The 27,905-nt window shown below is 43.9% G+C and overlaps 2 protein-coding genes across 2 annotated transcripts in view; one reads left to right on the top strand and one right to left on the bottom strand.

Moving 5' to 3' along the window:
- LOC119458157 (uncharacterized) overlaps positions 1–27,905 on the top strand; it is an 80,314-nt gene that overhangs the window by 1,188 nt on the left and 51,221 nt on the right. The gene's annotated exons all lie outside the window — the stretch shown is intronic.
- LOC119459557 (uncharacterized) lies at positions 505–6,234 on the bottom strand. Its single transcript, XM_037721267.2, has 3 exons — positions 6,077–6,234; positions 4,037–4,120; positions 505–1,183 (listed from the first exon to the last, which is right to left on the bottom strand). The coding sequence occupies exons 2-3, from the start codon at positions 4,107–4,109 to the stop codon at positions 633–635; spliced, it is 624 nt and encodes a 207-aa protein (XP_037577195.1). The 5' UTR covers positions 4,110–4,120; positions 6,077–6,234; the 3' UTR covers positions 505–632.

The following is a 27,905-nucleotide window of genomic DNA, read 5'->3' as shown; positions in this document are numbered from 1 at the left end:
ATATCCGTTAGCACCTTGCTAACCGTAGTCCCAATCTAATTTAATCAGCGGCAAGCATTTACAAATCAATAAAGCTATTTCATTGTTATAGTTTTGGTTTGTTCTGCGCTAGCGAAAAAAAAAAGAATCCTTTATATAAGCAATGCTCAATTAAACTATTTCCCGGCGCATTGAGCTAACTCTTTTTTTAGGACAGAATAGCATTTTTTTTCTTTCTTTGTTGAGCGGCGCGCGCAGCGCAGTATCAGGAACGAATGAAATTTTCGCACAACCCTGTCTTCGGCAGCAGAGAAATGATCTTTTATCGTCGCCTATAAGAGCAAATGCATTTGATGAACGGCATGACTGACTGCTGTAACTAGTAACTTAGTGGATCTAATGGAAACAACTGTAATTTCAAAGGTCATCTCAATGAAATAATATTCATGTCGATAAGGCAATTGACAGAATAGAATGACCTGCGCCGGAACCTATGTGCAGAAAGCAAGCACTCATACTCGACACAATAAAAGACAATGCGCTGGAACGTGGAAAAATATATTTTGTTTTCTGAACTTTGGGCTTTTTGAGAAGCCGGTAGGCTTCGTTAAGCTTCTGTTGCAATCACTGGCATCAGGAGCTTTGAAAGAGCTTCAAGCTACAGCCTTACGCATTGATATGTTCACATAGTAGAAGAACTGATCGTTCCATATACTCCGGACCACCGCGGGAAACACCATGGAGAGGAACTCAGTTACCATCCTCGGGCCGGAACCAACGCCGGTGAGTTTGAGCATGATATTTTCGGAGGTGACCGGAATCACGGGACCCTCGTGCGAGAAGCTGACGTCATCTAATCCAGACGTTGTGACCCGTAGTTGAGTGGTGAAGCGCGCAAGGTCGGCCGTTAGGCCAATCGTGCCTTTACTACCATCGCACGCCTTCCACGGCACCGACACAACGACGTCACCGTCGTTTACGAAGTCTACTTGAACCATCCGGGTGCCGTTGATGCAATAGGGGATCGCGGGGCCGTATCGGCTCAGTCTGTTCATTCCAGTCATGTTGACGCCGAGGAAATGGATTCCAGCGACAGTGGTTTCATAGGACTCCGACATGCTGTCTTCGTACTTCGGAATCTTAGCGAGCATTCTTGAAATGGCAGTATCCACGTCGATGCCCGTAAAATCGCAGTCCATGGAGCCTGTAAGGCACAATTAATGTAGGTAAGCGCTTTTTTGGCAAGGCAACATGTTGCCTTACAACATGTTGGTATGCAGTGGAACCGTGGAACCTCGTTTGGAACGAGGTTCAATTATGTCGCATGGTATAACCGAAAACTAATAATAATTAGTCTCAAACTACATGAAAGAACTGCGCGACTGTGCGCATAAAATGCATGCACCAATGTTCTTTTGTCATACGCTAGAACACCTCAACCTTTTTGCTCAAGCTTTATGTATCATCGAGAAGCGGCAACCAAGAGCATACTGTAATGTTTTAAGACCCGCTGAAGCATTTATTGCCAAGGCACCAAATTGTTTTCCTTTTTCATTTGTCAACGCATACCGAGCGCTGATTCATAATACTCCTACCCTGGTCACTGCGTCACTGCGAGCATTTGGTGGTTTTATTTAGCAAGGAATGGCGAATGTCAGGGGGTGTGGGGAGGTGCACATGTACTACACTATTTTAAATTTAAGAACACAGCAGCGTATGTAGATAATTACGCAATCGGAATGGAATGAATACGCCTCATTGCAATAGAGGCATACAGTAGAAGTGGTGCGATTTGCCGAGGCAAGGGGTCCCTTGCGAGATCTCAAAGATCAGATAGGCGATGGCCTGCAATTGCTACACTCTTGAATTAGAGCACCCTTTTTTCGGCACGTGCCTTATCATAGTCTACCGCTGGATTATATACTCTGTATGGTAGTCCCCGCGGTCACACCACTCACGCACTTTCTCTAACCACTTCACTGCCGATGGCGAAGTAACTGGATGAATGGATGGATGGATGGACGGATGCTATGAGCGTCCCCTTGGGAACGGCGCGGTGCGTTGCGCCACCAAGCTTTTGTTATTATATTGCCTAATGTCCCACCTATCTTGAAAAAAATTACACCATCTTCCTGTAGGGGAACCCTGAGTAGTATGCGAAGGAGCCATGTAGTCGACCACGGCGCTGACACTGGCGTTGACGCTGGCGCTGTCCGTGGCGCTCATAGCGGCGTTCCGTAGGTAGATTTCCGACGCTGCTCGACGAGTAATGGCTTATCTCGTCGAAAACCTCCCAGCCGCCCCCAGAGGCACCGGCAACAGTCACCAACACTACGCGCGTTCGGTGCGAACGCGGATAAAACGCCGACGGCGTCGACAACAGTTCTGCGCGTTGTGGCGCCCCCCAGCGGAGTATGCAGCGCCTACCGTCGCGCCTCTAACCTAAGCTGCTTCGCATTACCGCGCGCGGAGCCGCAGGTGTTGCCATTCGTTGCGCAATCCGGAGAGGAGAGGAGCGTCGGATAGGAGAGGAGGAATGCCGAGAGGAGAGGAGCTGAGACAAGGAGAGAAGGAGGAGGAGGATGCGCATGCACAGTGCGGGTGTGGACTCACGGCGGGTGGATGGAGGGAGGGAGTGACATAGCCCTGACTATAAGCTGCTTCGCATCTAAAAGAAACACGGAGAATTCCCATCACCAAACTTTCTGAACCCCTATTGGGAACTTTGTTTTTGCACGCCTCGGTTGTTTGTCGCCTCCCTACTTTTCTTCCACCAATCTTCCAATCGCCTCTTACTAATCTCTACTGCTAACGTGTTTACTTTCCTCCTACTCTCACTTAGCCCAAGGGCTTCAATTCGTCATCACAACGAGCACCCTCTGGTGCTGATGACAAGTTAGCTCGTCGTGAACTGTCTGCAACTTTTACGTGTTCCTTGTAATTTTTACAAGTAAATATTACATAGATAATTTTGCTGTTTTTTCAGCAATAGTATGAAAATGCTATAGCAATTCCAGGTTTCGTATTTTTGAGAAAAAATGGGGCGAAATTGCAGGTCCAAATGAATTCTACAATTTTATTTTATTTTTGGAAATTTGTCATGACAGTTAGGGACCTAAGGCAGTTAGGACCTAAGGCAGTGGCAATGTTTAAATGTTTGTTATAAGATTACTTCGGTAAATATTGACTTAGAAAGAACTCCTCTATTGTTTTTTAACGTGAAGAATGTGTCTACATAACAGGTATATAGCACTGGCTGATTTAGGCACTGCATGTTTAACTTCAAGGTAGCGACAGTAGGCACTCCCTTGTTATGCGTTAACGAATAACAAATAACGATATGACATCTGCATTTATTGTCACTTCACTGATGTCATAATATCACCTTATGATATGGACACTTGCAGCGAATTTTTGCTGTCTTCGTCGCTGTCTGCGTTGCCATGAGGTTTCGTATATACATTTAGGTATATGTACGCTGTACGCCATGCCATGCTATATGACATGGCGGTATATGCGCATTATATTGCCCCAAAATTCTAGCACTAAAGTTGCTCATAGCTGGTTTTACACTCTTGACAAAATTATTTCTGAGAATTTTGAGAATGGCAGTCCACAAACAAATGCCACGAAATAAAACACCGGCTGCGCACGCCTTTTATCTTACACATCACCTCACTTATTATTAAAGTGCGAAACAATGCGAAACTACCAGGATCGGCACAGTAAATAGGTCTGAATCATACCCGATACGGAAAAGTCGTGATAAGGTCGCTAATAAACACGTTGCCTTTCGTTAATAAACATAAATGAAACTTTCCGATGGCAGGATTCAAACAGAGGACTCCTGCACAATGGCTCGTTCTTACTTAGCTTACGTTTACTCTAATTGATACCACCACTACAGCTACTTCACGAAGTATTCTAACAGGTTTTATAGCGTTCATTGCTTCGCCCTTATGGCGAAACTGTGCTATTTGTTTTTCTTTCATTCGCGAAATACTGCTTTGGTTTTTTCTGACAAGCGAAGAGGCAGAAAAATGGAATAATCTCTCACCTGTTTTATACGCAAAACCAGCGACTGACACAGCCAGGCAAGTGACTGCAACCAACAATTTTATCGGCGTCATGGTCCTCGAGGCTGCATACGAAAAGGGTCATATAGCTGTATAATGGCTTTTTCTATTGAATAAGTTCTTAAATTTTGTGGAAACATCAACGTACTTGGCATTTCGCCAAGCGACTGTGTTTTCAGGCGCCAAATACAGGCTGAATATCAAGCAAGCTAATGCCTAAAGTAGAATACGTTCCAAAAACAGAACATTCCAATAGCGCACAACAAGCAACATAATATTAAACATGCTGTTGACGTCATATACAGAACATATTCGGAGTAAGACTGCTTGTTTTGATGTAAGTGCATTACGCATAGATCACGCCGAGCTAAACTGAAATTTCAGATTGAATATTAAGGGGCGTATTTATTTTATATTGGCAAAAGCAATCCGTAGACACTATGATATAATTATAACATCATAAAAATAAAATACAGCTGAAATGGTGAGGAAACTCACAAATGTCAGCAAGCAGTGTTCAAAATATATATATGACCTGCACCCATTTCAGAATGCTTTTCAATGACATATGCTTGTCTTTTTCACGGATGCGTTGCTCTGAGTGCTGCTTTAGTACAACCAAAAGCCCTACAAGATAGTTACGTTAAATGACTTCACAAGAATGACCGCGTAAGGCACAATACAATCGAAGGCACAATACCAGAAATTTACTGTAACAGTAACGCTTTTGATAAAATGCCCAGTGAGATCATGCCTATGCCTACGCAAAATATTCAAGCGGTAAAATTAAGTTCTGTCTGTTGTTCTATTGTACACAATCCGTTCTTCCGTCACATCACGTAGGCTTCGGCAGCAACTTCAAATTACTCGACCTGAAGCCATCAACAAGCATTCCGCATTATGAGATGTTCAGTTTTCCTTAGGAAGGAGTAAAGGAAGGTGTTGTCTGCTAGCGAGCTGAGTGTTCTAAAGAGTGCCGGCCACCCGCAATCATTGTATTCTTCGCGGAATAAAGGAGTTATTTTGATCTTGCCAAGCCGTCCGAGAATGTTTGACAAACATGCGACAATTGGTAGGTAAGTAAGCCTTAGTCCAGCGATAATTCGCACCAAATGTGATATTTTTCTCTGTCTACCGAAGAATGCCTATTTGAGGAGGCACTTTTTTCATATTGTCAAGTGGCGTTCATCTCTCTTTTTTAGCGTAGTAGTATTTTAGCTTATAGCATACTTGTTTGTAGAAACATGAATTGCCGTTTACAGATCCTACGTCAATGTGCAGGCTCCTATTTATCAGTGTGGTAGTTGTCGAAGTAAGCCATCTATTGCAGCCGGTCTCTCGGCGCACTATACGTTACTGTAGCAATGCCTTGTTCTGTGCCTGCTAATGTTTGACAATTAGCTGTCTTGCCAATTCTTCGACGTGACATAACCTCATTTTCTATCCTCAGAATACCTGAACATGTAGCTTGATGCTCTTTTCTTGATTTCCGAAGTTTTATTGTGTTTTACCAAGAGGAATTTCTGATTTCTGGAACACACAGTGCAGCATTCACAAAGCAGCTTACAAGCTGCCATTTGCAAAATAATACTGCATGAAACGGCTCGTTGAAAGCAGACATCTTTTGAACGAGACGATTGGTGAATTCGATTCTTGAAGCTCAACTGGCATCCCTATTCGCGATGTATTTACTGATTGTGGCATGAAAAAGGCATATTGACGTTTACCGGTAATACGCGTCGAGCCGACAGCTTTTGATTTGAGAAACCTTCCGTGTGCTCATAAAACTGTTAACATTCTAGATATCGCTTGTACAGTATTTCATATAGTGCCGTAGAATATGCCAACTGGACCTATGTGTCTGGTTGGCATAATGCGCAGATGTGTGAGCTGATACTGCAGAGATGAGATCATAAAGTGAGGACTGCGAAAGACGAGCGCCGCTGAGTTTCTGCTCTCTCTTCCTTTACCTGGCTTTCGTTGTCAATATATTACGAGTGCAGAAAATTACGTATACTTACGTGTCGAAGCGGGTGGAGCAAGAAGCAAGTCAGTCTGGGAAAACGATGTACACGTGGACGGAACGATGCAGTCGTCACATTTGAGCAGCCTTTTTATACCGCGTGTGAGCCTTTAGTGTAGCCACCGGCAAACATATATCGCTAATGATTCTCAGTGCCTGTAGCGGACGCTGTGTTGTGACGACTCCATTGTTGATAAGACGCCTTGCATCCGCCGTTGCCTTTCGGAAGCCTCTAACGACCACCGGTGTGTCGCACGTCATTGTGCCGGATAGAACAGTTGAAACAACAGGCGAGCTGTATATCGCTCAAGTCCCTTTTACACGGTGATCCAAGTGATCCGCACCTATCAGTGTGCGTATGTGCAGTTCCAGTGGAAATTAGATTACCATTGCTATAGAAGTTAATTGGATGGATGGAGCGTCGTATATTTGTTTACACTTCGCTTTGCTTGCCGCGGGACAAAAGTTCGTTAAAACCAAGATATTTGCCGGTCATTCGCTTTCATTTTTCAGTCTTCTACCGTCGAAACTTGTTTACTGCTTAAACCCTTTTCTTACCAAGGCCATGGAAAAGGGCTCACTGGCGAATCATGAGTTTTTGCGAAGGTTTCAAGTTTTGAGGCACTCGAATTTACTGCGCCGCTTAAAACGCAATCTAAAGAGGGTGCTTTCTTTATGGAAGTTTGAAGTTTATTCTGGTAAAATGCATGCACACAGGTGGCTGTGATATCCATCTGAAGGAGGTGCCATAGTCAAAACACTATAGCGGACCTCCTATGTTATGTTAAATGAAACGTAAAAGTACTAAGCAGCGAAAAGAAGAATACTGTGAAGCACTGTTACAATAAAATACCAGCAGTGACTCAATTATTATTACTATAATAAACAAGTACGATCAGTGCATAAACAATCCTAGTCATGAAATAAAAAGTAATTATTCAGCATGAAATGATAATGGTCCGGTTATTTGTGTTTGTGTATATAATTATTTGTGTAAATAAATTGTGTTATTGGTTACAAATAAAATGTCACAGTTTCGCCGTAAGGACGAAGCAATGAATGCGATAGCAACACAGCAATGTCATACGAAGTAAGGTGAGCGGCTTTGGTAGCAATATGAATTGTAGTAAACATGAGCTGATTAAGTAAGCAGGTGTGCTGCGGCTTAAGTAGACCGACATGAAGAGAGACTCGATGACCACGAGAAGGCGCGTGTGAAACGGTGGTGTTGATGAGAGGCGCTTCCCGTGGGCAGCGCGTGCGAAGGGACACACCTGTAGCGCTGCACTGCCGATCTGGGCAGCATTGCATGTGTAGCCTGCGTTGGAAAATGTGGCCCGACTATTACTAACTGAATTAACAAGCATGGTGTGAGCACGCACAAACACACACGAATAGATCACACTGAATGACTGCAGACAACGACTGTCAAAACGCTGGCAGCAAGCATACGCCGCAGCGGGCGAAGGTACGTGCGGTCTATCGCTTCAACGGAAACTGAGCGGCGAATGCATGGCGCATAAAGGTCAGAGCCGTGTGGAGATAAGAGACGGTGCGGACGAGCGACGAGCGCGGTTGTTGGCAGAGTAGAAGTGCGCCACCCCCCCCCCCCCCCCGCTCCCTCCGGCGCTGGCTTTCAGCTTCCTTGCTTGCGCGTGGGAGATGAGTGCGTTCGCTCTCCTTGATAGCGTGCGTCCCCGCACGCTTCCGCTCGGGCATACGGCGCGCGGCGAAGATTTTATCTATAGGGAACCTCACGGCGACGGTGACGACGACGGCCACGCCGACGGCAGAAATCCGCTTGAAGTGTCCATATAATTGCTATCGCAATAAAATCATGAAGCAAAGGTTTAAATGTTGGCACAGAAACAGCAGTTTTAATAGTACAAGGCAAGGGATTCGCTATTTAATCAAAACAGAACTTGCTCTTTGGGTACCGTAGTAAATGTGGAGTTTTGGAAGAAATAAATTTTTGTTGAGAGAAAAGCATGTAATATTTTTGTTAGTAAGTTCCTCCATGAAGCCAAAGCTTAAAGATGGTCTTTAATTATTCGATATGCAAATATCTAAACATCAAATTTTACAGGATTAGTAATGCAGAATATGTTAAGATCCCGGTACCGTTCAATAACGTGTGATCGCTGAGCACTCCTAGTAATAATACGGATGGCTTGATTTCGGACATGCTATAACGGAGATGAGAGTGATAGGTTTGACCCCAAGAAGTTATACAATAGATTAGATGGCTATGAATGAATGCGAATATATATATATATATATATATATATATATATATATATATATATATATATCTGTTTGTGTGTGTCTGTGTGTGTGTGTTAATAAACGCTTATAGTATATATATAGCATAGTCTCAATCCATTGAAAGTAGCACCTTGTTCTGGCTCCTCCTTGTGGTATTGTTTCTACTAACGCTTATTGTGATTACACGCCACCCATCGCATCCATGCATGTTCATGAACACAGACTCGCAGTTTGCAAAGGCAGACATCTGCACAGGCAGGGCCAAGAGTTTACAGGAAGCGGGTTTGGCGAAAAAATCCAATGTCAGCCTAGGTTTACCTTGCAGCCACTTAACCAGTACAACGCTATGTTGGTCACGAACACTACTGCATCTAGCACATTTAAAATCAAGGCTGTGCGGCGAAAATCAGGATATTTCTTCCATTCCTCGTCCCCTAAACATTTTACCCTGCTTGAATATGTAAAAAAATTATGTTCAGCTGTAAACGTTTCTGTAGTTTACGTTTTACCATTTATCACAGTTTATGCCTCTCCATCACACATGCTTATTGCGCTAAATGAAGAGTATGTGTCACAACATATTGCTCAAATAAATGTGTACCCTTCAACTATATCTTCAAAAGGCTGTGAGAAAGGCACACTGAAAGTTATGTTCTCTGTCTTATTAACGTAAACAAATATGTCAGTTCCCGTAAAGCTTGGAACTCCCATCGGCCCCTGTGCCTGACAGAAGTATATAGCAGCTTGTACATACGATGCATGTGACTTGTGCCACCCTAAGAGCGTGTTTAGGAATTACTAAATTTCTGTATGCTCTTGGGGAATTGAACCTCCAAAATGAGTTGCACATACACTTTAAATCATATTATGTAATACTTCACTGATGAAAAAGTGAACTGTCCCAAAAAGAATTAAATGATTGCCTTTACTTCTATGTTACAGTAAAAAAATTAGCGTAGCTTGCAATAGGGGCGCAAGGCTAAAGAAACAGCGGAGCTGATCGGCACCTAGCTGGTCCTGGGCTTACGGGTTATGCTTTTCCGGAATTTTTTATTATTGATTGATTATCGGTTACCTATTGAATAACTATCGATTGGCTATCCCAATGTATTCGCCACGTATTTGGGCTAGGCTAAGCACTACAAAGTCATCCCCAGCATTTTCCGGGATTTCATTATTATTGATTGATTATCGATTAGCTATTGATTGGCTTTCGATTGGCTATCGCAAGGTGAAGCGACGTGCAGCTGTGCGTGGTGACGTGATCGCTAGGCGAGTTCTTGCGAACGCTACGCGGGTAAACGATAAGCTTAAACAGCTCCGCTGTTTAAGAAATATGCAGATAACCATGCAGTCATGCAGAACACATGTTTTTATTTGCACCCTAAGTTGTTTGACATGTGTTAATAAATTCCTTTGCTTTCATTTACACTTTACGTGTAAGCACGCAATGTGTCTACAATGTTTTCTATGCACTAATTATTTCTGCAAACAGCCAGTTGCAAGTGAGAATATTGACACAAGACAAAAACCGTCTTTAAATAACGTGCGCAGGTTCGTGCGCCCTCCAAGAGGAGAACGACGTATTAGTGAGAACAAATAATAAGACGTAATGGCACGTGCATTCGCCGCACGCACTCGTATATATGTGACCGTTGTCAGAAGAAGAGGAAGTGAAGCACCGCTCGAGGAAAACAAGGCTTCTTGATCTCCTGCTTGGAACGCTGCAGTTATCTAATTTATTTACTTGCCGGGCACAAGTTAGCCCCCAATAAATAGTTATCTTAGAAGTCCTTGAATCATTCGTTACAATGTAATAAACTCGGAGGAGAGGACACAAGCTAACCTGAATGAAAAGGTAACTAAAATAAATCCATGCATCGCTGCCACTCATTCTCTTCATATCATTCACCAGTTTGACTGTTACGCATTATACTGTGAATAGTACTGCCCTGCCAGTGGTTCAGTCAAAAGAAAACAATCATCTCTGTTAATGGCTAGAGCTGCGGTTTTTGCATGGAAAGAATGATGTTGGTCTGATTAAATGTACTTCACCCAACTCGTTATGCAAAGCAGGGACTTAATAGTCGGCAATATGTTTTTTTAAGCGAAGGTTTATATAGGCTCACTTGTGTCGGGGTCGGTGCACGCGTACGCGGTATCATCATCAAGCATATGCTTGAGCGTCGTCGTCTTCTTCCGCAGCTGAAGGCTCGTTGGCACCCCCCTCGGGTTCTGCTCGTGCTCGGCATACGCTCGTGCCACTGCTCCCGCCTTCGTCGTCAGACTCGGCAAGCGGATGGGAATGCCGCACGTAGTCCGTTCGGCGGAGGAACAGGCCGCTTTCGATGAGCAACGCCGACAACGCGCCCGTTAGCGGGCTCGCACACGCTGTGCACACCGAGCGTTGAGGGTTGGCGACGCAGATAGCTCGGCGACATTGATGGGCAGCCGATCCTGAGTTAAAGAAGCGCGATGCCCAATCGAAACGACAGAGAATGGCGAAAAACCCTATAGGCGAGGGAATGCGGCGTCCAAGCTAAACGTCACAGAAGGGCAGCGGACCCTGAGCTACGGGCACGGGAAGCAGAACGGCTCCGCCAACGTCGACATTGTTTCCCAGAAGGAGCCAGCAGCAGCAGCATTGCCAACAACTCCGAGCTCTGCGAGCTCTCCGAGATCTCCGACACCGATGGTGGTGGTGGTCACAGTGGTGGGCGTTCGCCCAGCGCAAGTGAAAACTTCCCGCGTGGTGTGGGTAGGTTTGAGCGGGAATTCCTTGCACGGAACTTTGGAACAAGGTGCACTATATGTGACCGGCTATGGTTCGACAACAAGGTTTCTCTCGTTTCTACAATCCGCTCCGAGGTCCAACGCACAAACGTCTTCAAAGTGCAACAGGAATACTACTCCCAACTAGATCACAGCCAAATTAAAGTTTGTGGCACGTGCAAAGATTCCCTGATCAGAGGAGCCCTTCCTCTGTCGAGGAAACGCTTATCCATCTATAGGGAAAGGAAACTAAAACGCAAGTAGTAGGTAAGGGAAGCGAAAGTAGAAGGACATGTAGTACGTCATGTGCAACCCGAGAAGCTTCGCTTACCCCCTTTTCTCGACAGGGGAAGGGCTTGGAATTTTTTAAATTCTGGGTGCCATGTGCGTATTTTCGTGTGCTTTACGACTTGCTATGCAATTGAATAAACATCACAGTAAGCGTGAAACAACTGGATCTTAATTTCCTATTACGTTCTATTAGTCACTGCTTGGTACTGCTTCACATACCATCAACTGCATGATTGTCTCCAAATGTCTCCAAATGGTACGCAGTCAGTTAAGAGCAAATAAATGCACTTCTATTACGAAGCTCAAGGTTCTTTGAAATGATTGTACATTTTCATGACCCCGCCGTGCTGGTGGTACTTAAAGTTAAATAACCGCATAAACAAGCAGCAGCAGGAGCACTTCACGACAAAGGCTCAATTCACATCAGCATATTTTCAATTAGGTATTCTCCAGAGCAGCAAAGAAATGATCTTTTGGTTTTTTTGTTCACTGCAATACAGTTAGCATGCCTGTACGTATGAGTAAAACATGGCAGTGTTTTGAGATTTCACAATGTACACTGGGGTTCTAAACCTTACAAAATCTTTTTCATTGCAGTCTTCACATAATTGGTGCACCTACTATTCCTTTTTTATGCGCTGCTAAGAATCCACTTACATGTGCTAGCTTGTTCGTTGCGCATTTCAGCAGGCGACACGTAAGGAAGACCCCGAAGTAGTCTCTTGAGGATGTCACCCTGGATCTCAGGGGGCTGCTTCATTTTCACCTCGAAGAAAAACATATTACACGTACAATGCTACACAAAATTGTTAAAGCTAACCTCGATGCACATTTTTACCAAACTCATTTTGTTACACTTATACATACAAATGTAAACTGAATAATGACGTGCCATTTTCATGAAGCGGAACTGTTGCTTGACATGATAAAAAAGAGAATCACGCACTTGGCAGCTCTAAGTTTCAATGCAAAGAACAGTGCTGCAGTGCAGCAAACATGGCAGTTCTACGCGGGTGCCTTACACCAGACAGGAGCAGCATCATGTTATTAGATTTTATATCAGCCACGGCTCCGAGACAGTGGCGTTTGAAACAAGGAGGGGGAATAGAATATATAGAGTGACGCCCTTGCCTGATGGTTTTCAACTGCACTCCTCTGAATGCTTGTCCAAGGCCACTGAATTTTATATAAGAATGAAGGTCTATATAGTCATCAAATTGTATCGCAAGTAAAAGAGTACGGTTGAATAGTCAACTTTGACATGGATTTGTTACGCACAACAACATTTTTTTGAAAGAGACCTCAACAAGCCCTAACGTGGCGCTCCAGGTAGGTCAACCTCTGTGGCGCCAAATGGGCTCTCTGGATACAACACCCCCAAACATTATCTTTAAAAAAACTGTTTGACGCCAACTTGTGCTACTAGGTTGCAATGAACTCTGCAATGAACCTCTTTAGCACCACAAACACCATGCGCGGCACTCCGCATCAGTGTGCAACACCTAGCAAACAAATTAAACATTCACTGAAGAACAATTAAATGACTCATAAGAATCATTCACTACCAAACTCTGAATGCTTCACATTACGTGGATGTTCACTGGAGTGAAGTGTGCTTATGTAATGCACATGATTACGGTGTACTGGATTGCATATGCTAAATCTAATAGATGCTGCCCAGAATAATGATTTTTCGCTGCTTGTGTGCAAACACATCTATAATAAAACATTTAAGGTTCTCAATTAAGTTTTACTGTGCCAGCGAACAGAAGACGGCAACTTTATGTGCCATACTCAAACAGCAATGTATGTAATTTGTTACTACCTGCACGAAGTAAGGAAGGCATGCCATCTTCCTTGGCTCGTATTCATGTTTGAATCCTGCTTTATGAACTGTAGCCCCTCTGCTGCGGCTTGTCTAGTGATGACCGCTGCTGAATGGATTTTTGTGCAACAACCACGTGCTTACATTTGTAGTTCCTGCAGAGTAGAGTGTTTATGATAAATAATTAAAAGCCACACATTGAACGTATGTTCATTAGATTGTACTGCAGTTTAGTGAACCTACCCAAAATAAGTTTTTGCATATAATACGCATTTTTACTCCAGCTCTCTATCCTGCAGTCCAATGTAGCAGTGACAAGACTAATTTGGGAGTTACTAAATATTTGTCATGTTCCCTTGTACTTGCGGAAATAATTAAAAATGGGTGGTTCTACCATTAAATATTGATTCATTAAGTCAAAGTGGTTGGTTGGTTGCTTGAAAAACTTTAGTGAGGTGCTGCAAAACGCGCGTTAGCGAGCAGGGCGCGATTCCCACGTCGGGACCGTCAGGCCAAGACTGTTCGGCGCTTCGCGGGCCGGCTGGATGGCCCAAGTTAAAGTGGTGGCACCAATAAATATTCAAAGCAGTTCTTAAGTTTGTACTTGTATGTTCATTTAGAGAAATATAGCACAATGCAAAATATATCGGATCGACACCAACTTTATGGTAAATGTTGACATTGCCGCACCCTGCTTTGCAGGAACAGCGAACATTCGCCACTTCACTGCAGTCGATCATGATAGTGACGTTGTGGGGCGGGTTCGCAGGTGCACTTGTATGCACCACGAGATCCGCGACTGTGATGCGATCTACGCTGACAGCCTCGATCGCACATTCAACAACGTGGCCGGCATCGTACACAGCCTCGCCCTAGATTAGACCTCGCGATGTTTCGCAAGCTTTATCGACGAACTTGCAAATGCTAGAGAAAGGCATGCTTACTGGCGTATTGAAAGAAACACCCAAAAAATTAGCATCGTACTGCGCGAAATTGCGCATAATGAGAGAAAACACTGTTTCACTTTATTACCAGCAATGCGGTTGGCGGCATCGGCATACTCTTCTGCTATCCGGGCAATTTGTCACCCGGTCGATTGTGTCATAACAAACGCAGGGTCAACATTTCACTCTAAAACACTCGTTGCACGCGTTTTTTGACCCTTGTGAGGCCGCTTGTTCGACAAAGATGCCACTTGGTGCAGACGCTCCGCATACAAAAGCAGTGACGGTTGCTGCGCGGATGAAAGCGGAGTCCCCCTACTGACGTCACACGTGAGAGGGCGCCACTTAATGATATCGGGGCTAATATGGCCGTTCCACGTATTGCGCTTGTCCCATGTGGGGCCCTCTGTATGTTTTCCGATCTGCATCACCTCAGCGGCGCGCCCAGCACTTGGCCCGGAAAACCCTCTCCTGCTCTTCCCGCATGGCCGTCATACTCACCGTAGACGGTCGGCAGACTGTCAACTGGGCTCCGGAACACGGCCACTCTGAGTCCTCTAGAAAAAGAGCTGCCCTTGAAGCCACCTTAACACCTCAATGCGACCTCGCATTTCAGCCTAATGTGCTACTCATGCAGTTTTAAAGACGTTCACTTTTGCCGCATTATTGCCACCTACATGATTGGAATTAGAACGCATGAACTAGGCAGATACATTTGAATAATATCTTCCCAACGCTTCAAAAGTCTTGTTTCAAGCGCCACAACTGCTTAACGAATGTTTCTATTTTCGTTTCAGAACTCATCATGGCTTTTCACGCGAAGCTGGTGTAGTCAGTTGTCTTTGCACATGCCATCCTCGCCATGATCGACGCGTTGTCACAAGGCTCTTGGCAAAAAGGATTTACCAAGTAGGCATTCACTTGTATACACCTTCCTTTCTTTTCAGTAGTAGCTGCGTATGAAACTGAGCGTGCGCCTTTACATTGACAGAGAGACAGACAAAGAACTTTAATGCCTGTACATTGATGCATTAATTTCTTGATTTATAGTTTGCGCACCCGTAGGCATTTTATGAGGCAAAGAACAAGGGGCATGAAGCCTAGTGCATAAAGACAGCTGATATCTGTCAATTGTGCGTCGCATTCTATACAAAGTGAAGTCGCTGACCAGTACTGGCACCTTGAACGCATTGGTCTCGTTAACATTAGCACCAAAGCAGTGTAATCCTAAAATTGCGCAATACACAGTAAAGAAGACAACCAATTCATACGTACCATGTCACATATGTAAGTTCAGGCAACAGTGCAAAAGATATGATGCAAATGAAAACAGCTATGGTAAGATAACAGTGTGCGAAACAAACATGTGGCGGGCAGATTTCGAACGATCTTAAGTCAAAATTCTTGTGCTGGCGACCCCCGAATGTTCAGAACTGCCGGTTGTACACCTGATTCATTCAATTAGAAACTTTAGCTGTATGCGTCTAGTGAAAGGAAAATGTAGTCGAGAAAGAAATACGAGTGTGTGTCTTAATACGCGTCCCTCTTTACTACTTGCGTCCATCGGGCTTAAAGTGTTCGGTGGTATATAAATAAATGTTTCAGTTTCAGTAGCCATACGCAAGGCCGCCAGCTTTCTACTGCAGATTTCATAGACTTGCTATATGTCAACATGTAGGAAGTTTGCAAACTGCCTAAGAATTCATCCATTGTTTCAGTTCGCTGATAAAAATTTGATTCAATGCCGCTTAGTGAAGGAAATCTAGTAATTTATCGGCATTTGTAAGATTACTTTTACTTTTTCTAAAGGTGTATACGTTGATTATAATTACCAAAGTTCATATGAAACTCATGGTTTGTAACAAAACCCTATGGTACTGTCTGATAGTGTCGATGATGGCTGTGGTGTCAACAATGTAATTGTACCTCCGTGTGCTCAAAGGAAGTCATTGTCCGACATCACGTCTTAAATATTATTTGGCAGAATGAGAGATGTATGGATAATGCCTGTAAACGTGATTTCATTCATAGCTGTAGAATACAAAGAAATAATTACACTGCCTATTCTTTCTTTTATCAGAGGATATATCTGGTTTTGTATAGAGAGCATGCTTGATAAGATGTCGGTATTCATCCTTTGCAAACAGGCATCGGATGTCTAATTTCTGTGCGAGAATAAAAATGACTTCGCAAAGTCCCAATCACGTTTCGTAAGCCATCAAACCTTTTTCCCTCGTTTAAGAAATATATTTGAATTCAGGTGTCCTAACAGACTATGCTAAGTGCACAATAACGTACTGATGCCATATTCATATTAGATGAAAATAATAATCAAACGCCTGAACATACTTCGGTGCATATTAATTCAGAGCACCAGCTTCAGACAAATGTCATTCTTCTTTTCTAAAGCTGCCAATGACGAAAAGTTTCCAGCAATATATACAATGATATGATTGTACGGGCACGGTACACGAGGCGGCTTACTTTTACTATATTTTTCCCAAACTATGTTGGCACAATCTGCATGGTTCTTTATTTTAACTTAGAACTGATATACATTTTTTGAACTTAATTACATTGCTTCTTTTGCAGAATAACTTTCAAAAAGATATGAAATTGTCAAGATAGCTGAGCTGCGCAAGGCCTCCGAACTTTACCAGAACTAGGTGTCAAAGCAAGCAGACTCACCTGCGCGCTGACCGTTAGAAGACCTTCGAGCAGCCGCAGTTTCGGGAATAAAAACTGAGTGCAGTGCCAGAGGCGAGAAGTGAAGCCACTGCAAACGCTGATGCGACAGGCAGTGCAGGCATCAGTCAACTCGACGTCACGGCCGCTCTCCTGAGCTCGCTACATTCGAACCTAGGGAGTGTTGATGTCCAATCGAAGAAGTCAGCTGAAGCCGATCCAATGGCTGCACTCAAGACAGTGATCGATGGACTGAATGCGGTGAACGGAAAAGGTTCATCTTCCGGAAGCGCAAGGGCCGGATCTATCGACTTCTCTAAACCTGCTCCCTTGGTCCTTCAAGGATTACCGTCTCGGCTTGAGACTCAGGGTAGCGGCTCGCAGGCAAGCGTCCTGTCTCTGTTGGGCTCGCTTTTGGGAAACCAGCAGAGTGGGCAAGGTCTGGAGAAAATGTTTTCTCATGTACTCAAGATGATCCTTAATCCGGGCAGTCTTGCATATGGTTTGGAACCTGCTATCTCGGCTGTTATCGAATCCCCCCTCAAGGCTAACTTCAATGATGATGCTTCAACGAAGGATGCACCCGTAAATACAGAAAAGTCAACGTTACGAACTGAACTATAAGTGTAATATATAATTTTTCTACATTATTCCTGTCCTGATACGCAGGCACATACGCTCCCTGGATTGTTCAAGAAAAGGTAAATTTCTTTATTTTATACAGGTTGCATGACGTAAAATTATTGCATGATTTTCTTCAGACACTAACGATACGGCACATTTTAGGAAATGCCACTCAGTGGGCGTAGCAGCAAACACCCTCTGATGCGCAGGACTTCCAAAATCAGCGATACTCATTTATCGTTAGTAAACTGCAGAAGATTGAGAGATGTGGTTATTTTTAATTGATGCACTTGCGGATGAAGAAATGTTTGCATATATAACTCAGTAGAAAGCCTTTTGCCGTTTGCACGCTCCTTATCCTTTGCTGTGGTCAGCCTAAAATATTGAAAAAGTAATAAAAATAATACATTCATAGAAATACTTTACTAGATATAAAACAATCACATATAAAATATTATTAGAAGTGAAGAGTCATGAAACAGGAATTTCCAATAAGCAGCGAACAAAATCAACACATGCATGCCATGCTATGAAAAATACTCGGATCAAGAGATACGCTGTGGTGTAGCCACTGTTTCTTTTTTTTTTTTTGCTTTTTCAGCCTTTCTTCTACAAGGATTTTTAATATCTGAAGTACGTGAGAAGAATATTACGAAAAACAGAGCGCTACTAAGGCATACCAACAGGCCCAATTGCTAGCGGTTGTAAACTATCTTCTTGATCCTTCTCGCTGTTCGTCAGATGCATTCAGAATCAGTGCAAGAACTAGCAACATACGCCATTTCAAACGACTACGATACGACTACGCATATCGCCTGTTCCATTCATACTTTTTCTCAGTTTTGTTTTCTAGAAAAGAACTTGAAACACTTCGAGGGCGTCTTTCATTGTGCCATAATATCAGGGGTCGCATCGTCTGCACAGTGGAACATCAGAAGCCATGCAGGAAAGCCTAATCGATTAATTGGCAACTTCAAAAGAGCTGCCATGATGCAATTCTCATTGTTCCCAGAGCAATGACGCTCATCATTGATGAAAGTAATCTTACGTAACGTTAGAACTACTCAAAATATAATGCAAAAGCAACCATCTACACGTGGCACCCCCGTATGCTATATATGTACAGTTAATTCATTATATTTCTAAGAAAATATGGCTGAGTATGAGAGGACGCGCTTGCAGGCGCCTTAAGAAAAGATATCTTACCAATTCGTCGTCTACTCTTTCTGTTGATTCGTACTGAGAAGTCTTCTTTAGCTGCACTGAACAAGACAAAGCCAGCTTCATTAAACACCAGCGGAACTTTATTTCTCAACCTCCTTTCAGGATCATGTTGTATGATGTTAATATTGCTAATTTGAACGTACGATTGACAGTAGTCTGAGCTGGCAAGTATAAAATAGATGGATATGTGACGGCACCCGTGAGGTTACCGAAGCCATTCAGGGCGCGACGGGGAGCTTTTCCGGAAAAGTTAGGTTTGCTAACTCGCTGAGCACAACGTAAACCAACTATTTCAGTTTGTACGTCATCACTTTGAGAATCACAAAAGAAAGGCATTTTCGCAATACGTTATCATGATCCAGCAAAACGCAATCATACATGACAAAGAAATAAAAGAAAAGCAGTAAACACTGAGCCTTCACACAAACACGAGCGCGCGAAAGTGCCTATGAAGGTTTAGGTAAAGCAGCGCCATCTATTACTGAAGTGGCTCAAAGTAGGCTTCAGGCTTCATTTCAACTCCACCAGGGGGCCGCGTTTGGAGAAGTGGCACGGGGGCCGTGCAGCCGGCAGGAGCGGCGCAGGGAAGCCAAAATTGCCACGCGTTTCACCTGGTGCTTTTATGCGCCACGCTCGGCAACCTGTACTGTACGGCATGGTTCATCTAGCTTGTCTATGTTTTTTTTAATCTCTTTTTCTTGTAGGCACGAGTCGTATGATGATCAAACCGCGGCGAAAGAAGGATTGTTTTAAATAGGGTTGCAAGGCAGAGCACAGCGAATTGAAAAATTCCCCAAAATTGTCGTTGTTTCTGTGCCACAGGACTACGAGTGGCGCCGTTTGTGGGAACGAAGTCTGCGCCATTCAGACAAGCCTTTTGAAGCAACTGATGTTGTCTGCGAGCTGAATTTTCAAGCGAAATACATTTTCAGAATCAATGTAATCAATGTACGTCTGTTACGGGGGAAACCCTCCACGCTACTAGAAGAAGAGACGGCAATTTTGCCAAACCTCCGCCCATACTTCTTGAGAAAGCCTTAGAGTGGTGAAAATAGACTACATTTTACCACTGTATGCGTCACCTGGGCGAAGTCGCTGTAGGGAAAAGCTGCGCAAATATGTGAACCTGAATAAGGTCACGAATTTGAATTGGGCGACGGCCCGAGGCCTTTCGGGCATTGGGCAATACACAGGCTTCTCAACTACGACGAAGTTATTTTTCTATCTACTTTAAAATTTAGACGTGAGCTGTCATTGTGGAACAGCTGTCATTGTGGAAAGCGCGTTGACGAACTACACCGGCAGCCATCACCCAGTGAGAACCCTTCCTTAGTTCGCTATTCAAATCATGTCCGTGCACCCAGTGCAGCATTGAGAAAATTTGGAGCCCGGGCCAACTTTACCCCAAGGCCCATGGGATCATGATGACGATGCAATCATGGTTGTCAGTCAAGATTTCAAATATTTCGATTGTTACCAGGTTCAGCGGCTAGTGTCGAGTTCATTCTCAGATTAAAGGCCACATGCCTACGAACATACGTACAAATGCATCTTGATATAACGTTTGCAACATTTCTGCATTGAGAAAACGTGTTTTTTCCCCGTTAAGTTGTTATTTATTGCTAGGTATCCAACAGGCAAGGCGCTTTTATTTACTAATATTACCCCATTATGAAAGTTGGGTGTACATTCTCTCGCAAGAACACATTTCTACACTTTTTATTCTAACTAATTGCACAATATAGCGAGTGATTTTTGTTTATATCACGCGGTTTTTATTTTATGGTTCTTATTTCTTGTCCTTTCTTTTTGCATAACTTTGTATACCCCCTGTTGTAACTCATTGTAACTTCAACAATGTATTCGTATTTCAGGCTATAATAAATGAATAAATATATGAATAACCAGTGATGTTAGTCGCAAATACATCAACTTGTCTCCCGCCAACACTAAGGGAAGAGAGAAACACGTATTGTAATGATCAAACGCTCTAGTTATACACTGGCCCTTTAATTTTCTCTGCATATTAGGCATACAATCCAGTCGAATACCAGTAAATGCATGTACTATGATGGCATGAAATTCTCGTCTCTTATAAAGGACAATTTATTTTAGGAAAGTAGCTTGCAACCGTTCTATTTGAGCAACCGTTATATCTGTTCACTAGGGGCAGGACACCTCTGCGCACCCCACATTGTTTGCCTTTTATGTCGGCCACTTTTTTTTATAAATGTATTGAAGGAGAGGTTGGTGCCTATATGTGGCGCCGGCTACTCCTCTTCTCTTGCATGCTAGTTGTCTTCGGAATGTTGTCAAATATCACCAAACTGGACTAATAACCACATGTACAAACATTCACGTACAAAGTCTTAGCTGAAATATAAATAAATGTTCGCGCTACACAAGAGTTCACATAACATAAATACTCACAGTATTGAAGTGTTCACACACAACACATGAGTTCACAAACCATAAATGTTCTCAAAACCAAGTTCACAAAGATGTTGGGCACTTGCGAATTAGGTCCCTCTTGAATGCTGTGCTCTAAATACAACAGTCTTGTGCGCATACACAAATGCCACATGAACACGAAGAGACAGTAAACATGTAATCAAGAGTGCCTGTTAATAATAACAATGCCTGCAATAACTAATATATAACTTAGTATTCTTGTGATACTTTTGATTCCTCCAAAAATTGGACCAAGGCGCGCGCAGCGATGTTTTGTAGTTTTTCTTTCGGCCATGGACCAAAAATTTTTCCTATGGATAGTGGTCGTCTATCCAAGCCATGTAGTTTTTCTGAAAGCTTCTTACGGGGAGCATCATGTTTTTTACAGTGTAGAAGAAGGTGTTTTATGTCTTCTTCAGCCTCGCCACATGAGCATGTAGCACTATTAGTTTTTCTTATCCTATACAGGAAGCTTTTAGTATCGGCAGTGCTTAGCCGAAGCCTATGTACTGTTGTTTCAACCGATCAGTTAATTTTAAACGGAATATTGAATTCTATTCCATGATCAATATGATATAATTGAGAGTTCTGCGCATCATTTACGAACCAAGTGTCCTTGGACAATTTACCGCATAGTTTGTTCAATAAACAACGCGCATCACTCGTTGCTAGAGGTACTAGTGATAATTCATTCTTTTGATGAGCTGCACATGTCGGCCACTACTAAACCTTTTAAAAATATGATTGTGGCAGAACGCTCCCTGGACGCCGCGTTACAACTTCTATTTTCCTACCAATTTCCGATAGAGCCCTGGGGACGGCCCCTTCGAAATTTTTGAGGGGCCTGTCAAGGATATAGTTTAAATGGAGTGCCATGGCAGTCGGAGGCCCGGGGTTTCAGCCGCATTTGCTCATAGGTTTATATGGCCCTTTGTGCAACGTTTGAAAGACACATATCACTTACATCAGACATCTACTTCTGATCAATATATCCAGCCATGACCGTCCCAAACATATTATATCTGGGCCTTTTTTGATCCGCACTCGAATCTGCACTCGAATGGCAACGGTGCACTGCTAAACCCTCGTCCCACTACCCTCTATTGCGTTGTATTTTTATGCTCTGTGCAAATAGGGTCATCTGCAATGTAACATTAGCACTCATTTAGCAAAATTGCGGCCTCCAAGATCGCAACAGCACACCGTGAAATCACGGCCTCACTGTAGCGCAAGCACACTCGTTGTTCACTCCGTGCATGTAGCGCCACCTGCAATCATACATTAGAACTCCTTAAGCAGAATCACGCTCGGACTGCAGTGTAGACGCGCGCCTCTTTCAACTCGGCGCGTACATACGTGCGGCTGCGAAGACTCTAGGTGCGAAGGTGCGGCAATCGCCCGTGGCCGCATGTTTCGGCAATGACATTTAGGATGCCTTGGAGGCCGTAGATTTGTACGCAGGGGGGAGGGGGGTTATGCTCAGCCAAATCTTTCGTAGGTGCCTCAGGGTAGTGTCCCCTTCTTCTGCCCACACGCTTTCCATTGCTTGTCTTTGTGCCTTGAAGCTCAATTACTTCGTCTTATTCGTGCTATGTACTTATACTTAGTACTTATACCGCTCTGCTTCTGCTCCTGCTGGATTCGAGGCAGTGGGAGCCACCTTCCAATAGTGCCGATTGCAAAAAAAGTGCTCGTTTACGTATCCTTTCTGTGCTCCGTAAAAGAGCTGATGTCGAAATTGTTAACGGAAACGGTGTTAGTAAAAAAAAAAGCGTTAGAAAAAAAAAGAATTTCTCAAAGTAAAATCCGTCAGAAAAATTGTTAAGTACAACTTAACCACAAGCTACAGATGTGATAGCGTCAGATTGCAATGTGAATATACGACAAAACATCATTCAATTCCCGGGAAGCCTGATGAAGCAGCCAGGGGTCTTTGTCTGCTAACGCGCGCCACTCTTAAAGGCGAAGCTTAAGCGTCCTCCAAATGTTTTATGTTTCCTTTCATGTTTCGTTAATTATTTAGTTAAATGATGTTCCTGAACGCTGACAAGATTTGGATGGCCCTAAGTAATTTATTATAGCAGCTTTCTACGCGGCAGTTTTGGTCTCATAACCCAGAAGGTCAATATACTGTGACGTCATGACAGCGAATCTGGTCACGTTTAAGCCGTACATCACCGGAACGAGTGGGTTTCCACCTGTTCCAGGGGAGCGGGCAACACGCTACCACCCTCTTGGAACGGCTACTTTCTGCAGCTGACGGCAGGCGGCAACCCTAATTTATGCTTGCGCCGCCGTGGTTGCAGCTTTCATCTCCATAAATGACGGCAACTTTGAATCTGTATTTAAACAAGACAATTACAGCGCTGAGTGTTACACTGAATAACTAAGAGTCCACAATATGACCTTTCTGCGCAATTTCAGTGACAATAGTGGAGCGCGAAGCGCATAATTTTGTTTCCTACATTTTAAGCGAAATGGGTCGGTGTCTTCATTTAGGCGCTGTGTCCGTAAATAATAGCATGCTGTTATAAATGACAGCTCCTGTATAATTCTAAAACAAATTTTAAAAGATTACGCTGCCATTTTAATGAACGCCGTAATGTGCCGGCCTAATTCATTGTTTTCCCAAGAAGCATTTGTCAAGCACTGGGGAAAAGCTAAGTGGAACGCCAACGTATTTATTTATGCTATTTTGTGTATTTATTTTCCAATTCCCAGTCACCCGAAAGTTTTGCAAAAGAAGAGGAGCTCCACAAAGAATAGTATTAGCAAACTTTCGGCAAATGTACTAAATCTACTGCCGTTGTCGTCATTTATGTTAAACTGGGATAACCTCGTGGCATGGCTATTTCATGGCTTTCACACCCCAATCACCAGAGTTCTTCAATGTTACTATGAATAAATTAATTACGGAAACACTGAAATACCTTAATGGTCAGTAGTTCATTAAACAAGTAATGCTAGCGGCTGCGGTGGTGTGCAAAGTTGACTTCTTTCTACGTGCGACAGGCTACTTTAAAAAAAATTCATGAGATTCTGTCTGCGTAGTCTGACCAAACAGAGGCCATGTATTGTTAATCTTCTTACATGATTCTATTCTTTTAAACTAAATATATATATATATATATATATATATATATATGTTCTTAATACAGACATACTCACTTCTAATCTTAACACATTACAAGACGTTACCCACGTGGTTTGTCTTCCACCACCATTTTGAGTACCTGAACAGTCTTCCTTGCCTTTCTTTTATTTTTTTTACCACTTGAGGCCTGCATGAGCGTTGCAGAACGATATTGGTGGAAGCGTCTTTTTTTTTAATGCGTAAGCATTCTTTGAAGAGTACCCCAGCAAGATCTGTCCATCCCGTGACGCCTTAAATCTGCGAAAGAAATGCATAATTGGTCAAGTTAACACACGTCATAGTTATACTAGTGTAATAGTAGGTGATTTGTAGCGTTAGAAAAAAAAAACACAGAAAAATGCCCCCTACCGGGATTCGAACAATAGACCACAGCGTGGCAGACAGATGTCTGTGTGAACCCCATTACAACCATAAGAGTTCGTTAAAAAACAAAGGAAAATTATAAAAAGGGGAAAAAAAGAAAAAAAGTTGTAACGTGGCAAAAAAAAAAATAGAAAACGGTCGTGACGGCGTTTCGGCTCAATGATAACACATATCTGTAAAATAAATGCATAATTGGTCAAGTCAACACATGTAACCGTTATAATAGTGTAATAGTAGATGATTGCAAAATGATGGATACTTGGGCGAATCGGTACGGTAACATATTCTTGGTTTAAGCGAACACGGACGGTAGCCACCGTCCGTGTTTTTTCGCGCTTAAATCAAGAATAAATATACGTTTGGTAGCGCTGGATTATGCATGCATAAGCTAGCTAAAGATGTAAGCAAAAGCAAAGTAGCAGCCAAGCCTAGGAATGCTTACGCATTAGTGGACAATTCTCAGAAGTGCAGTAACATTGTTTTTTTTTCGTGTTCAGGAAATGTAATTTCCATTCTGCAAGACATGTGTGATACTGTATGAGAAATTTCCATAGCTCACCCTCAAACCTCTTCTATGTCTTTCTCAACTCTTTGCACTGCGCTTTCTGGCAGCTCACTGTGCGTAGGTTTCAACCGCTCTCAGCGGTTGAAACCTACGCACAAGGGCGTTGGCGCGATTTCTTTCTCACAGTTATAGAAAGGGTCATTAAGTAATGTGCTGAAAATAAGTTTTCGTTAGGAGTTTTTTAGCTTCTTACCTACGCAACAAAGCTCCCGGCATGGATCACTCTTTGCATGGAGTCCCAGATTGGAGCGTGTCTATCCTGCTACAGTACGTCGTTCCTTATTCGCCAGAGCGTGCTTTCAGGGTCCTGGCATACGGTGCCGCTTGCTTTTAGACAAGCAGAGTAACCTGTACGGGAACTTCAATTTAAAGAAATACACTGACGTCACAGCTATGGGAACTCGAGAGTGAACTCCAAGATATTCGAACGTATCCATACGAGGCACCAGTGGCACCGAAAAGAATGGTGGCGAAGTGTCATGTGGCCTTTGGACACATGTTATAGCGTTCTATCATGCAGAAAAGAAAAAAAAGGCAAATAAATAAAAACTTTGATACTTCTACGAAAGCTGCCACGTGGTTCAATGCCTCGAGAATTACTGTGTCATGTCAGTGCATGGTGGCACACCATCGCTTTGCCTCAAGCGCTAAACGTGGCCCATGTGACAGCCTCGAATTGCGTAGTGTGAAACTCGTACAAAAACAAAGAAGACCTATAAACAACGCAAGCGCATTGACCTCGCCCAGACTCGTAACTGTCGGCTTCCACGGTGCCCGTGACGAAATTCGACGCCTTCTAACAATCGCTACCCATCCAGGGGAAGCCATTGTACACTCGTGTCTCCCAACGATTAGGCTGCCAGAACCGGCGCCGCCGCCACTGCAAAGGGTGCGTGCCGACACGTCATTCAAATAAGAAACCGCGGCGCGTCCAATGCCGGCGCGCGCCCAAATATTGGGCCACGTCGAGCACCTGTCACAAAAGACACCGCGTATCCCGTTGACGGAGCAGTCGCGGCAGCTTCTCCCTATAGCTACGAGTCTCAAACGACAGCGGGAGGTGGTTGAATGCTGCGAGCGAAGAACTACCGTATTTTCGATCGTATTTTGGGCGGTGGAAACATGGATTTGATTGTAGTTGTATGGGTTTTAAAATGTACTGGAGGAGTTAACTTGTCAGCGTCACTCAGCGCAGGAATATTGCGGTGCGCAATTTTCATCTGATTTTTCAGGCGTTGCTTTTCGGCCTCAGATCGACCGTCAGAGAGTTGCCCGAATTTTTTTCAGGACAGTAAGTTCGAAGACGACGCTCAGTTAGGCAGTGGCAATAGTACTCTAAAAGAAAGCAAATATGTACGCAATGCTGATCGAAAATTCACGACCGACTCGCAGATAAACGTAGCTGTGGTTGGGTGGCGGCGTCCACGGACAAAGATAAGTTTCCGCACGAGGTCGCGGGATCTAACCCCGGCCGCGGCGCCGGCATTTCGATGCAGGCGAAATGCAAGAACGCCCGTGTCGCGTGTAGTAGGGACACTTTAAAAGGTCCCCAAGTGGTCGAAACTTGCGGAGTCCCCCACTACGGCGTGCTACATAATCAAATCGTGGCTTTGGCCCCATAATCTCTCAAGATAAGTCTTTTATTCTGTACCGTGCCTAGTTATCGCGCACAAGCAATCTCATCGATGCCATGGGCTGGTCTATAGCTCCAAGTGAGCACGCAGAGCCATGCACAAGGACAGAAGCAAGCTAGAAAACAAATGTCCAAAAGTATTGTAGAGCTCACTCTTCGTATTCGCTACTTTGTTGAAGTAAAATGCATTAGGTGAAGCCGCACATCACGTTGGGGCGCTCGCTTTGAGGTTAATTAATTGTGCGAGTGATCACACCTTCAATGTGTTCGAAACGATAAGTTATTTGCGGGGACCCACTTGTATGCGTTCCCTAGCGTTGTATCCGACACGATGCATTTTACTCGTCTTTCAGGAGGATTGCTAATGGTACTGAGTGATTGGCGCGGGTGCTGGATATACGATGGACAATGCGATACCTGAGAATGCATAAAAATAAAGTAAGAAAAAAAGCGACACAGAAGGCCGAACGACTATATATGGTTCCGCACGAGCAGGCGGGCTACCGGAAACCGAGCGGCTAGCGATTGAGAACGCGCCTCTACGCAGCCGGTATAGCCACTCCGGGCGTTGAAAGTGGATGCGAGATGCGCTCAGTGGGAGCCATCGTCGAAGCTTCACGTGGCGCGAGGACGATGCGTCGTGCTCTGTCAGGCGCGTCGGACTTGCTTTACGCCGCTTAATGCGTCGAGGCCTGTCTGCTCTGGCACTTTTCTGCCGCGGCCGGCCACTGTTTTGTGCGACTCCTTTCCCTCTTCTCTCTTCCTGGCGCACCCGTTCGAAGTTTGGCTGCGGCGTTCTTCCGGCAAACGCGCGAGTAATTTTAGAAGCATTTGCGCGCAAAGCTCGCGGAGGACTGTGTCGCAACCGGGCTTTGCCAACACCTGGAACTATTTGCCAACACCTGGAACTAGAGCGAGCTGGCATACTTTGCTATAAAAGTGCATGCGTTACAGTCATAGCAAAGCTTTACAATCATAGCATTACACTCATAGCAAAGTTCATTCGAGAGAAAATGCGAGCGAAAATGGAG

The sequence above is a fragment of the Dermacentor silvarum genome, chromosome 7 (genome assembly GCF_013339745.2).
Source record: "Dermacentor silvarum isolate Dsil-2018 chromosome 7, BIME_Dsil_1.4, whole genome shotgun sequence".
Classification (NCBI taxonomy): Eukaryota; Metazoa; Arthropoda; class Arachnida; order Ixodida; family Ixodidae; genus Dermacentor; species Dermacentor silvarum.
This window is presented reverse-complemented; position numbering and strand designations above follow the sequence as displayed.

Coding starts and splice junctions, on each gene's coding strand:
- LOC119459557 (XM_037721267.2), bottom strand. CDS start 4,109: ATGACGCCGATAAAATTGTTGGTTGCAGTCACTTGCCTGGCTGTGTCA. Junction 1,184..4,036: donor TGGTTTTGCGTATAAAACAG/GTGAGAGATTAT, acceptor TGTGCCTTACAG/GCTCCATGGACTGCGATTTT.